The following is a 12,044-nucleotide window of genomic DNA, read 5'->3' as shown; positions in this document are numbered from 1 at the left end:
GACAATTCTTGTCATTTTCCAACATAAGGGTAATTTTGTAATTTTCCCTAATCAAAATATTCTCATAATTTATCATCTAAGTACCTTTAATGAGATAAATTATAATCTACAATCCATGGTTGATTCTTTTATTACTTAATTCCAGAACTTGTAATTTAATTCCAACTATCCTCCAATTTCTTATAATAGTCATCTGAGCCATATTCAGTTATCTACTTTCTACCGTATTCGTATCTAGTGTAGATCTTCATTAATTACACATATGAGACCAAACATTTCCATTCATGCATTTACCAATACCAACATGTTCTATAAAGCATAAAGAGGTAGTAAAGTATTACCTCGATTTCTGTTCCATATTGATCGATCATTTACATTCAATTCGAACACCCTCAATCTTTAAGTCAACTTCCAATAATTCATCGGATACAAAGCAACCAAATTTACATCAAAGACTGAACTTAATTGAGAAGCTAACTTGAATCCAAAGGTAAAATATGGAAAATGACTTACCGAGTGCGAATTTGGCAAAAAGAACTTCGGATTCGGACCCAGGACGTCGAAGAGAATCCAAAATATGCCTTTTTCAGGTATAATCAAATACACTGCCAGAACCTCATTTTTCTCGAATTTGAACTCATTATATTTGATTTCGAGCTTTTAATTTTTCTCTCACGTACCCGGACCATCAAATATATGAACTCAATTCCAGATAATTTCCTCACCATAAAAATAATTTATTAGAATCAATAATAATTTGGAAACTCAATTTGCATAACTAAAACTTGAAGAGCTAGTAATATTTAATTACTAACATCATGGACTAAATGATCTTGTAAAAACTATTATGTCATAATTTTAACCACTTGGAAACTAAGAGATAAGGTAAAGATCTCACCAAACTTGGATGACATACCTTGTGGTTTATCCCTTTTTGCATGTTATCTACAATTCCCCAACACGTGATCATGTTCATGTCCTATTAAACTAAAGAAAGCAAATTGAAGATGCCCAAACTCACCTTGAAAGATCGAAATCACTTGGTCACCTTTTGTTATTTCTTCAACACCTTCCCTTACGCTCTCCACGATCCCATGCTACCGCCGTTTTTGTTAAACCCGTAATTCATGAACCATGAGAACGATAAGCTGGTTGAGTTCAACCACGTTTGTTTGTCAAAACCCATTTCCATGCCAAGGGCTCTATATTTCTCAAAGGCTTCAGGTGTAATGTATTCTAATACGGGCATGTGGCGCTTTGATGGTCTCAAATACAGACCGAATGTCATCACATCAACACCTGCTGCTCGAACCTTCTCCATTGTTTTCACAACTTGATTAGGCGTTTCTCCACATCCTAACATTATTGAAGTCTTGGTAAGTGTTCCAGCAGGAGCATACTCTTTGGCCATCATTAGAACATCCAATGATTGCTTAAAATTAGCTCGGTCATCACGTACATCCCTTTGAAGTTCTTCAACAGTCTCAATATTGTGAGCAAAGACATCCAACCCAGATTTTGTAACTTTCTCTACACAGCCGGCATCTCCCCGGAAATCAGGAACCAAGGCTTCTATAAGCATTTTAGGCTTCAAAGTTTTCAACTTCTCAACCTTTTCCGCAAAATGCCCACTTCCTTGATCAGCCAAACCATCCCGGTCCACGCTTGTAATCACCACGTAATCCAAACCCCACGATGAAATTTTAATGGAAACTTGGTATGAAACTACCAAGTGATTACGATAAAGAACCAAGGATTGAAGCTTTAATGGAAGTGGAGAACCTTAGATAAGATGTTTTGTCAAACCCAAATGGTGGTGGATAGAAAGTTAAACGGATGAAACTAAGTTATTTATAGAATGCTGGAATGAAACCCTTTCTTTTGTATCTGGCAAGCAAAATTAGTGTGTGGATCCCATGGACTCACATGTCATGTTAGATTTTTTTTTTTAAGAAATGGCAACTTGCCTTCAACCATAGAAAGTGTCGGTTGAGCTTGGTTTCCCATTATCCTCATTATCCATTTTAAAACCTAACTTTTCTTTAAAATATCTCATAATTTGCGGCCCTCTTTTATTTTGACTAAAATAATATTTATCAGTAAGATCTAAATCAACTAAAAATCGATTTCTCATTCTCTAGAACCATCTTAAATTAACAATAATCAAGGACAAATTATATTCAAGGTCCCCAAATCTTCATAATATTTCCGGTGAACCTAATAATTTTTTTAAAACTGTTATTTCAAACTTCATAAAAATATAACCCCATATTAGGGTGTGACAATTCTCCCCTCCTCAAAAGAATTTCGACCTCGAAATTCATTCATGTAACAGAATTACAAAAAATGAAAATTCAAACAATTCTTCCATATCTTCAAGTAGCTTTCACAGAAGTACGAATCCTCCACTAATCCTTAACCAGTTGAGCATACATTCTTATCAAAACTTTTCCTCATTTCAATAAAAGAATCCGAACGAAAATTTCCTTGAAGAATTAATTCAGTCTTGGTCACCAGAATAGTCTCATAGAGCAGTAGCATATCTCAATTCCATTTCTAGAGTCGGGTCATAATTTCTCAGAAGAGTAAATCTCACATGGCTCGTGTTGTACTTTACAAAATTTAGACAGATGTTACTAGTCTCCCTTTATAAAACGATAGAGTCCTAACGGATGAAAACTTAGGTTTGCTCACTACAGATAGAGACACAACCTTGGAGTTCCGACTCAGAGAAGTACGATTGCAGTATAGGAGCATGTACTGATTAGACATATTTTGACATTTGACCGGCCGATCTATCTTGAAAAATTTTAACTCAAACCATGGCTCTGATACCACTAAATGTAACCCCCCAGACCGATGCGGGTAACCCGATCCGATCCGGGAAGTCACATTAGGGCCACCGGAGCGACCCTCTATAAAAATAGCGGAAAATTTAAAACTTTTTATCAGAACATGTAAACTCATAAAATCATTTATCAGTATTCAGAAATAAAATAGATTTCAGACTCGTATTTAAAACAAAATACAATTACATGCCCCCTAATCACATGTACCATACTCTGCAACAACGCCGGAAGAACTCCCTTACTGAAGTCGATAGATGCACTGGTACAATTCTTTTAACCTGAAAAGGTGAGTAATAGAGTGAGCTTTGGAAAGCTCAGTAATACAGAACTACCAGATGATGCTGAAAAACGTGCAGATATAGATAAACATATTTTCCTTATTGGTTCAGATATTTACAGATTTTTATGTTGAGCAGAGATCCTACTGATATTTCAGGTGGTAACGGACAATGAGCTTTCGTTTCAGAGAAATATTTCGGATGACTGAGTTCAGGAGATCAGAATAGGTTTTCTAGTGTGTTCCCAAAAACCATGTAACTTTTCAGATCTTTTTAAAACATATATATATACCCCCATCCGTCACGAACAAAATGTGTAGGTTCCCCAGAACCATACAACCCCGTCACGAACAGTAAGGCCCTGAGCACAAAGCCGAGGAGCCTGCAAGTAAGGCCCTGAGCACACAGCCAAGGAGCCTCCAAGTAATCTTCCTCCAACAATACCCCCCAATAAAACATGTTCCGTCCGTAAACGGATATAGCAAAAATCAAAACATAATTCAAGTCAAGTATCATATCATAATTCAGGTCATGTATCAGATCAGAATCCATGTAAATATCAGATCAGAATCCAGGTCAATATCATAACAGAATTCAAATTTGAAATCAGATAAAATATTCATGTAATTAGGGAACACACCAGAGTTTACAGGTATTATTTAGAGGTACTGTATCAGGCAGAGAAACATAGTTCTTTAGTATGTCGATAGAATGTTGGAATTTAGAATCACTATTGGAAGAGTTCATTAACTGACAGAATCATCAGTTATTCAGAATGTGAATTATCAGGATCATATCTTATTCGGATAGTTTTCAGAAGTTGTACGTAATCAGAAGGGTATTCAGAATCCTTTACATCCATGTCAATTGATCGAATAATCGAACAACTTGAGAACGAAGATTCAGAACCTTAATAATCTATGTCGACTGGTTAATTCATTTTCCTTCTAGGGTATTTACTCTTTAATACCACACATTCTTGTCCATAGATCATCTTCAGAATCATCGTTGAATAGATATTCCAATGGTCTTTATTTCATTTCCAAGCTTCCACGATATCATGAAATACTGACGTGCTTGATTTGTAGTTCATGTTCCATAAGGACGATACATCATGTAAATTCATCCGAATTTCCAGGCTTATCCTAATCACTTACTTAATCCTCAATCATTGAAGTTACTTAGTTCATTTAGCATTCAAGTCCATTCCAGTTACTTCGGGATTTTCTATAGTAATACAAACGTTCCTGAATTTCAGATATATATTGTACTTCAGATCCATTCAATTTGGTCTTCTTGGTTGATTTGTCGAACAAACGTCCAATTCTTAATACTGAATGCGATCTAGAGTTGAGCTGAGCTGAATACTTCTAAAATTATCATCGAGCTAAACTTGAGTAGACGAACACACATTCAAGTAATATCTATGTCGTTCAGGTACTGACATATCATTAAAGTTGATCGGCTTACTTAAGTTGTGCTCCATTACTTTTAAAGGTAGTCTAACACCTATGCTTATTTGGATTCCTTAATTAATCCAATACATTTACTTAATATAGGTCATAAGGGTATTTTGGTAATTTTGGTGTTCAGTTTTATTCCATTCATTTCAGAGCTCGAGGATATCCAATCATTCCTGAGCTTGGTGACATTCTTGAGTCATTTACACTACAGGGGTATTTTGGTCATTTTACAGATCTACGGTATTTCAATCTTTTCCTGCCATCCGATCTTATTATTTAATTCAATCTTATCATTTACTCAGTCCTTTCGAACAATTCTGACAGCAGAATACCCCCGATAAATTACTCTTCAAGTATTTACTCATTATTCGAATATTTTCGGGTCAAGTGTCTTCTCAGATTTTACAAACGGAATATCATGAATTTTTCTGTACAAAAACATGATCTTAACAATTAAATCCGTACTTAATCGAGTTAAGTACAAATCCTCAAGGTACTTTCTCATTCAGGGTCAATTCAGACTATTTTATCTCTCAAGGGTATTTTCGTAATTTCTTAACCATTTAATTTCGATATTAAATCTTAATGAAAATAATATAATATAGAGATCCTATGATTAATTGCTTCCTCGAACATTCTTTGATCTTGAGATGATTCCTTAAAAGACTTCTAGTATCTAGCATAAACCTTCTTGGGGTTAAAAACCGATTCTCCGTAATTTCCAAGTAAAACTAACATTCCTTATGCACATCAATAGTTTTAGCAGATCAATAATTATTTTCAGATTTATTAATCCACTTCCAGAGACAATTCTTGTCATTTTCCAACATAAGGGTAATTTCGTAATTTTCCCTAATCAAAATATTCTCATAATTTATCATCTAAGTACCTTTAATGAGATAAATTATAATCTACAATCCATGGTTGATTCTTTTATTACTTAATTCTAGAACTTGTAATTTAATTCCAACTATCCTCCAATTTCTTATAATAGTCATCTGAGCCATATTCAGTTATCTACTTTCTACCGTATTCGTATCTAGTGTAGATCTTCATTAATTACACATATGAGACCAAACATTTCCATTCATGCATTTACCAATACCAACATGTTCTATAAAGCATAAAGAGGTAGTAAAGTATTACCTCGATTTCTGTTCCATATTGATCGATCATTTACATTCAATTCGAACACCCTCAATCTTTAAGTCAACTTCCAATAATTCATCGGATACAAAGCAACCAAATTTACATCAAAGACTGAACTTAATTGAGAAGCTAACTTGAATCCAAAGGTAAAATATGGAAAATGACTTACCGAGTGCGAATTTGGCAAAAAGAACTTCGGATTCGGACCCAGGACGTCGAAGAGAATCCAAAATATGCCTTTTTCAGGTATAATCAAATACACTGCCAGAACCTCATTTTTCTCGAATTTGAACTCATTATATTTGATTTCGAGCTTTTAATTTTTCTCTCACGTACCCGGACCATCAAATATATGAACTCAATTCCAGATAATTTCCTCACCATAAAAATAATTTATTAGAATCAATAATAATTTGGAAACTCAATTTGCATAACTAAAAACTTGAAGAGCTAGTAATATTTAATTACTAACATCATGGACTAAATTGATCTTGTAAAAACTATTATGTCATAATTTTAACCACTTGGAAACTAAGAGATAAGGTAAAGATCTCACCAAACTTGGATGACATACCTTGTGGTTTATCCCTTTTTGCATGTTATCTACAATTCCCCAACACGTGATCATGTTCATGTCCTATTAAACTAAAGAAAGCAAATTGAAGATGCCCAAACTCACCTTGAAAGATCGAAATCACTTGGTCACCTTTGTTATTTCTTCAACACCTTCCCTTACGCTCTCCACGATCCCATGCTACCGCCGTTTTTGTTAAACCCGTAATTCATGAACCATGAGAACGATAAGCTGGTTGAGTTCAACCACGTTTGTTTGTCAAAACCCATTTCCATGCCAAGGGCTCTATATTTCTCAAAGGCTTCAGGTGTAATGTATTCTAATACGGGCATGTGGCGCTTTGATGGTCTCAAATACAGACCGAATGTCATCACATCAACACCTGCTGCTCGAACCTTCTCCATTGTTTTCACAACTTGATTAGGCGTTTCTCCACATCCTAACATTATTGAAGTCTTGGTAAGTGTTCCAGCAGGAGCATACTCTTTGGCCATCATTAGAACATCCAATGATTGCTTAAAATTAGCTCGGTCATCACGTACATCCCTTTGAAGTTCTTCAACAGTCTCAATATTGTGAGCAAAGACATCCAACCCAGATTTTGTAACTTTCTCTACACAGCCGGCATCTCCCCGGAAATCAGGAACCAAGGCTTCTATAAGCATTTTAGGCTTCAAAGTTTTCAACTTCTCAACCTTTTCCGCAAAATGCCCACTTCCTTGATCAGCCAAACCATCCCGGTCCACGCTTGTAATCACCACGTAATCCAAACCCCACGATGAAATTTTAATGGAAACTTGGTATGAAACTACCAAGTGATTACGATAAAGAACCAAGGATTGAAGCTTTAATGGAAGTGGAGAACCTTAGATAAGATGTTTTGTCAAACCCAAATGGTGGTGGATAGAAAGTTAAACGGATGAAACTAAGTTATTTATAGAATGCTGGAATGAAACCCTTTCTTTTGTATCTGGCAAGCAAAATTAGTGTGTGGATCCCATGGACTCACATGTCATGTTAGATTTTTTTTTTTAAGAAATGGCAACTTGCCTTCAACCATAGAAAGTGTCGGTTGAGCTTGGTTTCCCATTATCCTCATTATCCATTTTAAAACCTAACTTTTCTTTAAAATATCTCATAATTTGCGGCCCTCTTTTTATTTTGACTAAAATAATATTTATCAGTAAGATCTAAATCAACTAAAAATCGATTTCTCATTCTCTAGAACCATCTTAAATTAACAATAATCAAGGACAAATTATATTCAAGGTCCCCAAATCTTCATAATATTTCCGGTGAACCTAATAATTTTTTTAAAACTGTTATTTCAAACTTCATAAAAATATAACCCCATATTAGGGTGTGACAAATGTAATCAACATTCCTCCGTTTGGTTAGCCCGGGAATCCCATTCCCAGTAATGTAAGATTACCAATAGTGGATTTTTTTGGATATATTACCGGGAATGTCATTACCTCCATTTCCTTAGGTATTATTGGATTACCGACGTTTTGGACTAAAATGTCCTTAAATTTCTTTTTCTTTCAAAAATATTCTTATTCTGTCATTGAATAATAAAAATTCTACGAAGGTTAAATTACAAATTTATCCTTAAATTATTTTATATTTACAAAAAAAATCTATAATTAAAATTTTGTATGAAGTTCAGGGGTTAAAATAAAATTTTACCCTTTCATTAAACCTTTTTATATTTCCAATTTTGTAAAAATAATTATATAAATTTTATAAATTTAAATTTTTTAAAGAAAATATATATAAATATTTTTCAACTTGTTAAAAAAATAAATATATAATAAGGACAATTTGGTCAAATATACATTCAAATAATTTTTTATTCCTTTAACCAAACACGGTAATCTTACATTCATGCTAAGTCAACCAAACACAAAATACAACATTCCCAGTAATCCTATTCCCTGGTAATCTTACATTCCCACTAGTAATCTTACATTCCGTGAACCAAACGCACCCTTAATGATAAAAATAAATAAAAATGGACAAGTGAGAACTTAGATCTAGGCCAATTGAGAACATGACAACACTTAAATCATTAAAATAAATCTAATAGTTTATTTATAATTGATTTAAGATTTTAATATTTTTAAACTATAATTATTGTTTTCATATTTATTTTTTAATGATTATATATATGAAATCATTAAAAATAATTTAATATTCAAATTATAATATATATATATATATATATATATATATATATATATATATATATATATATATATTATAGTTAGTATACAATTATAATCATAAGATTGTGACATGTGTCACAATTTGATTGGAGAAATAAGTTTATCAAATTAAATTGAAATTATAATTTAATTAAAATTTAAAAACTAAAGTTAATATTGGTGATCAAATTGATAAAAATCTAGGGGATTTGATCTACAAATTTCATACATAACTAGAATAATTTTTTTTTAAAGTTAATGATCAATTAAGACATTAGACAAATTAAAAATTGAATCGGGATCAAATTGTATTAAACGGAAATCCAATGAAACAAATTATACACAATTAGTGGCCAAAATGCAATCTTAATCAAAGTAGGGTTCCATCGTCATGAATATGTAACTTTACAATGATTCTTGCCCTAATTATACTAATTCGGTTAACTGTCACGAATACACTTCCGTTAAATGTTAACGGTATATTGAACTCATTTACATAGTTCAATGGCCATATTTATACAAATTTGAAAATAATGGTCATTTCGCGACCCAGCCCATAATTATGTGGTCATTTATGTAGTTTACCCTATTTTTTCTCTCAAAGTAGCCCTCCAACCCAGAAAATAAACACAATATGACCATTTGACCAACGATTTTAGCCGTTGACCGTTACAGTGTTGACATGTCAGTTCACGATGTTGATGTGACAGTTTATAGTGTTGTCGTGGCAGTTCACAATAGTTAATATCGTGACAGATGACATGGAATATGAGCTAAATTGATAATTCAAAAATTGCAGATGACTGCCACATTAGCACTGTGGATCATCATGTCAGCACCATAACGCTCAACGATGAAAAACGTTGATCAAAGAGTCATATTAGGTTTGTTTCTAAGTTGGAGGGAAAATAATATGATGACTAGGGGTGAGCAAAACCCGACTCGAAAAATTGATTATTTCAACTCGATTCGAATTGAAAAACTCGACTCGAATTGAATTCGAGTTACAATTTCATAAAAAAAATGGATGTCCCTTGTTCCTATATGTAATAGGTTAAGGGGGAGGTAAGATAGTAGGCTGCCCCCAATGAGAGCATCTTCCATAGAAGACTTTCGAATTATGAAATAATAGGGTAAGTGAGAGGTAAGATAGTAGGCTGCCCCAACACCAGGTTGAGAGCAGCTTCCATAGAAGACTTTCGAATTATGAAATGCCCTCCGTGGGACTCGATCCAACGACCTCAACGTTAAGAACATTGTGCTCTATCAACTGAGCTGGATAGTCATCTCGAGTTACAATTTCATAATCTCGACTCAAAAAAATTCAATCCTCCGTCTTATTGGCCTTCCTTGATCTCAAAACACAAAAAATGATCCCAGAGAGTTTCATCCTCCCTCTTACTGGCCTTCCTACCCAGTTCCATGCTTCGCTAACTCAGCTGCTTTAACGTTCACACTTCTCCCAACGTGGCGAAGAACAATTGTCCGTTCCTTTTACTATTATTTCAATACCTCTAACCAGATTCAAGAAGGGGCCAGGACAATTCAAGGGGTCATTAACCCATTCTAAAGCCGTCTTGCAGTCACTTTCTACCAGTGTTTTGAAAATCGGACCGGATCGAACCGGCCGATTCAATCGAGAATCGATGTCTAATCAGGTTCAATCTACACCGGTTAAACCGCTATTAGTGAATCGATCGGAACTGTTGAACCGGACCGGCTGAAAACTGAAAAAACCCGGGAAAAACTGAAAAAAAAAACTCGCTAATTTTATTTTTTTATAAAAAAATTAAACCAAACAACGTCGTTTGTTAAACGAGCCAAGTCAAACTCGAATATTGCTGAGCTCGACTCGAACTTGAAAACTTTAAAAGTAAGCTCAACTCAACTCAAACTCACGAGCTAAAAATTATCAAGTTCAACTCGAACTCGAAATATAATATTGAAACTTGAACTCGAAAAGGCTTAAACTAAAAAAAAAATTAGAAGCTCAATTGAAGCTTAAAATTCGAGCTTGATTAAAGTGAAAGAATAGTTCACTCAATGCTCACCAAAAGACTCCATGATTTTGAATGCCAAAATTACCTCTATTATTTATAAAAGTTAGTTGGGATGTTCTTCTATGTTTCTTAGCCATGTGAGATTGTTTTTAAAAAAAAAATTAAACCAAACAATATCATTTTGTTATGCTTTTTTTAGCCCCAAATTTATTTTTTAATTATAGTTATATAATTATATTTATTATTTAATATGTTTTACCTTAAATATTATGTTATAGATAATTTGAATCATTTTGTTTCACTTGATTTTATGGTTTTTAACTTATATATGTTATGACTTGTTTTGAATATAACTTGTGATATAAAAAATTATTATTTTTTAAATATTTTTTGTATTTTTATTTAATTTTTTTAAATAATTATGACGTCGTCCGGTTCTTCCGACCGATCAGATCGATTCGACCGATTAAATCAGTGAATCGATAACATAGTCAATTTACTAACCGATCAGATTCTGAAAACCATACTTTCTACAATCAACCTCTTTTCCTTACTATATTGCATCTCGAGAAAAATATCAATATCATGTCTTATTGCTGACAACTCAGCTTGCACCGGAGGTCCCTGCCCTACTGCTGTTGAGAAAGAATCAAGACAATCCCCATTCCGATCACCAAATATCCCACCAATACCGCCTCCACGCCAAGAAGCTGACACAGCCCCATCCACATTTAACTTTATGAAACCAGGAGTGGTAGTAACCACCCTTCTTCCACCGCAATATGAGTGACCGTACTGAAGCCATTGTCGGCTAAAGACAAATCATTAACCAAAACATCGGAGGGGGTCGATGGCGTTGGAAACCAGGCCTTGAACCATGAGACTGCTCGAAACTTTGTCAGAAAGAAAACCTGTATAGTAATAATTTCATTAAATATTGTGGGTTTTTTTTTTAATTTTATTAAGATATTTAAATTTTGATTTGGTAAATTATCTTCTTATGCGTTATATTTTGATTAAATATTGAGGGTTTTCTTAATTTTATTAAGATATTTAAATATTGATTTGGTAAATTATCAACTTTTAGTAATAATTTTTATATAATTAATTCATGATAATGACATAATTGAGGGTTATTTTCTTTTCATAATGTATATAAATACTCAACCCATTAATAAAAGACTTAATATAAAAATAAACGTATAAATTATACTTAAAATTGATTTTTGGTGTCTAAGAAATTTTTTGTTAAAAATGATGTACACTTTTAGGTGCCGATCATTAAAAAACGAAAATTGATATGTTTTATATTTATATTTTTTAAAATATTTTATTTAAAAAAAATAAAAAATAAAAACTAACATGTGTTATTAACTTTTTTTTAGCGGTAGACATCTAAAAATTACTAAAAGTATAACGAATAAAATATTGTACATCGTAATAAAAATCATTATCGTTTCCATCAACTATCTTACATTTTTGCAGAGTAAAATGACATTCTTATTGTAGATTCTAATAAAACAT

General features: G+C 33.1%; 2 protein-coding genes across 2 annotated transcripts; both read right to left on the bottom strand.

Moving 5' to 3' along the window:
* Nucleotides 1-1,075: 1,075 nt before the first annotated feature.
* Nucleotides 1,076-2,007, bottom strand: LOC120211325 (lipoyl synthase, mitochondrial-like). Its single transcript, XM_039209888.1, has 2 exons — nucleotides 1,968-2,007; nucleotides 1,076-1,782 (listed from the first exon to the last, which is right to left on the bottom strand). Exons 1-2 carry the CDS (start codon nucleotides 2,005-2,007, stop codon nucleotides 1,076-1,078), a joined length of 747 nt encoding a protein of 248 aa, XP_039065819.1.
* A 4,464-nt stretch (nucleotides 2,008-6,471) lies between these two features.
* LOC120211323 (lipoyl synthase, mitochondrial-like) lies at nucleotides 6,472-11,399 on the bottom strand. The gene is made up of 3 exons (XM_039209887.1): nucleotides 11,385-11,399; nucleotides 11,048-11,315; nucleotides 6,472-7,178 (listed from the first exon to the last, which is right to left on the bottom strand). Exons 1-3 carry the CDS (start codon nucleotides 11,397-11,399, stop codon nucleotides 6,472-6,474), a joined length of 990 nt encoding a protein of 329 aa, XP_039065818.1.
* Between the last annotated feature and the right edge of the window lie 645 nt (nucleotides 11,400-12,044).

Source organism: Hibiscus syriacus, unplaced genomic scaffold (genome assembly GCF_006381635.1).
Source record: "Hibiscus syriacus cultivar Baekdansim isolate YM2019G1 unplaced genomic scaffold, ASM638163v2 tig00109972_pilon, whole genome shotgun sequence".
NCBI classification, from domain to species: domain Eukaryota; kingdom Viridiplantae; phylum Streptophyta; class Magnoliopsida; order Malvales; family Malvaceae; genus Hibiscus; species Hibiscus syriacus.
Note: the sequence above shows the minus strand (reverse complement) of the source record. Positions and strands in the feature narration are given on the sequence as shown.

Excerpts from the sequence above, each read along its gene's own strand:
- LOC120211325 (XM_039209888.1), bottom strand. The coding sequence starts at position 2,007 with ATGGGAAACCAAGCTCAACCGACACTTTCTATGGTTGAAG. Across the intron at positions 1,783-1,967 it reads GACACTTTCTATGGTTGAAG|GTTCTCCACTTCCATTAAAG; the intron begins GCAAGTTGCCAT and ends ATCTTATCTAAG.
- LOC120211323 (XM_039209887.1), bottom strand. Across the intron at positions 7,179-11,047 it reads AAAGAGGTTGATTGTAGAAA|GTTCTCCACTTCCATTAAAG; the intron begins GTATGGTTTTCA and ends ATCTTATCTAAG.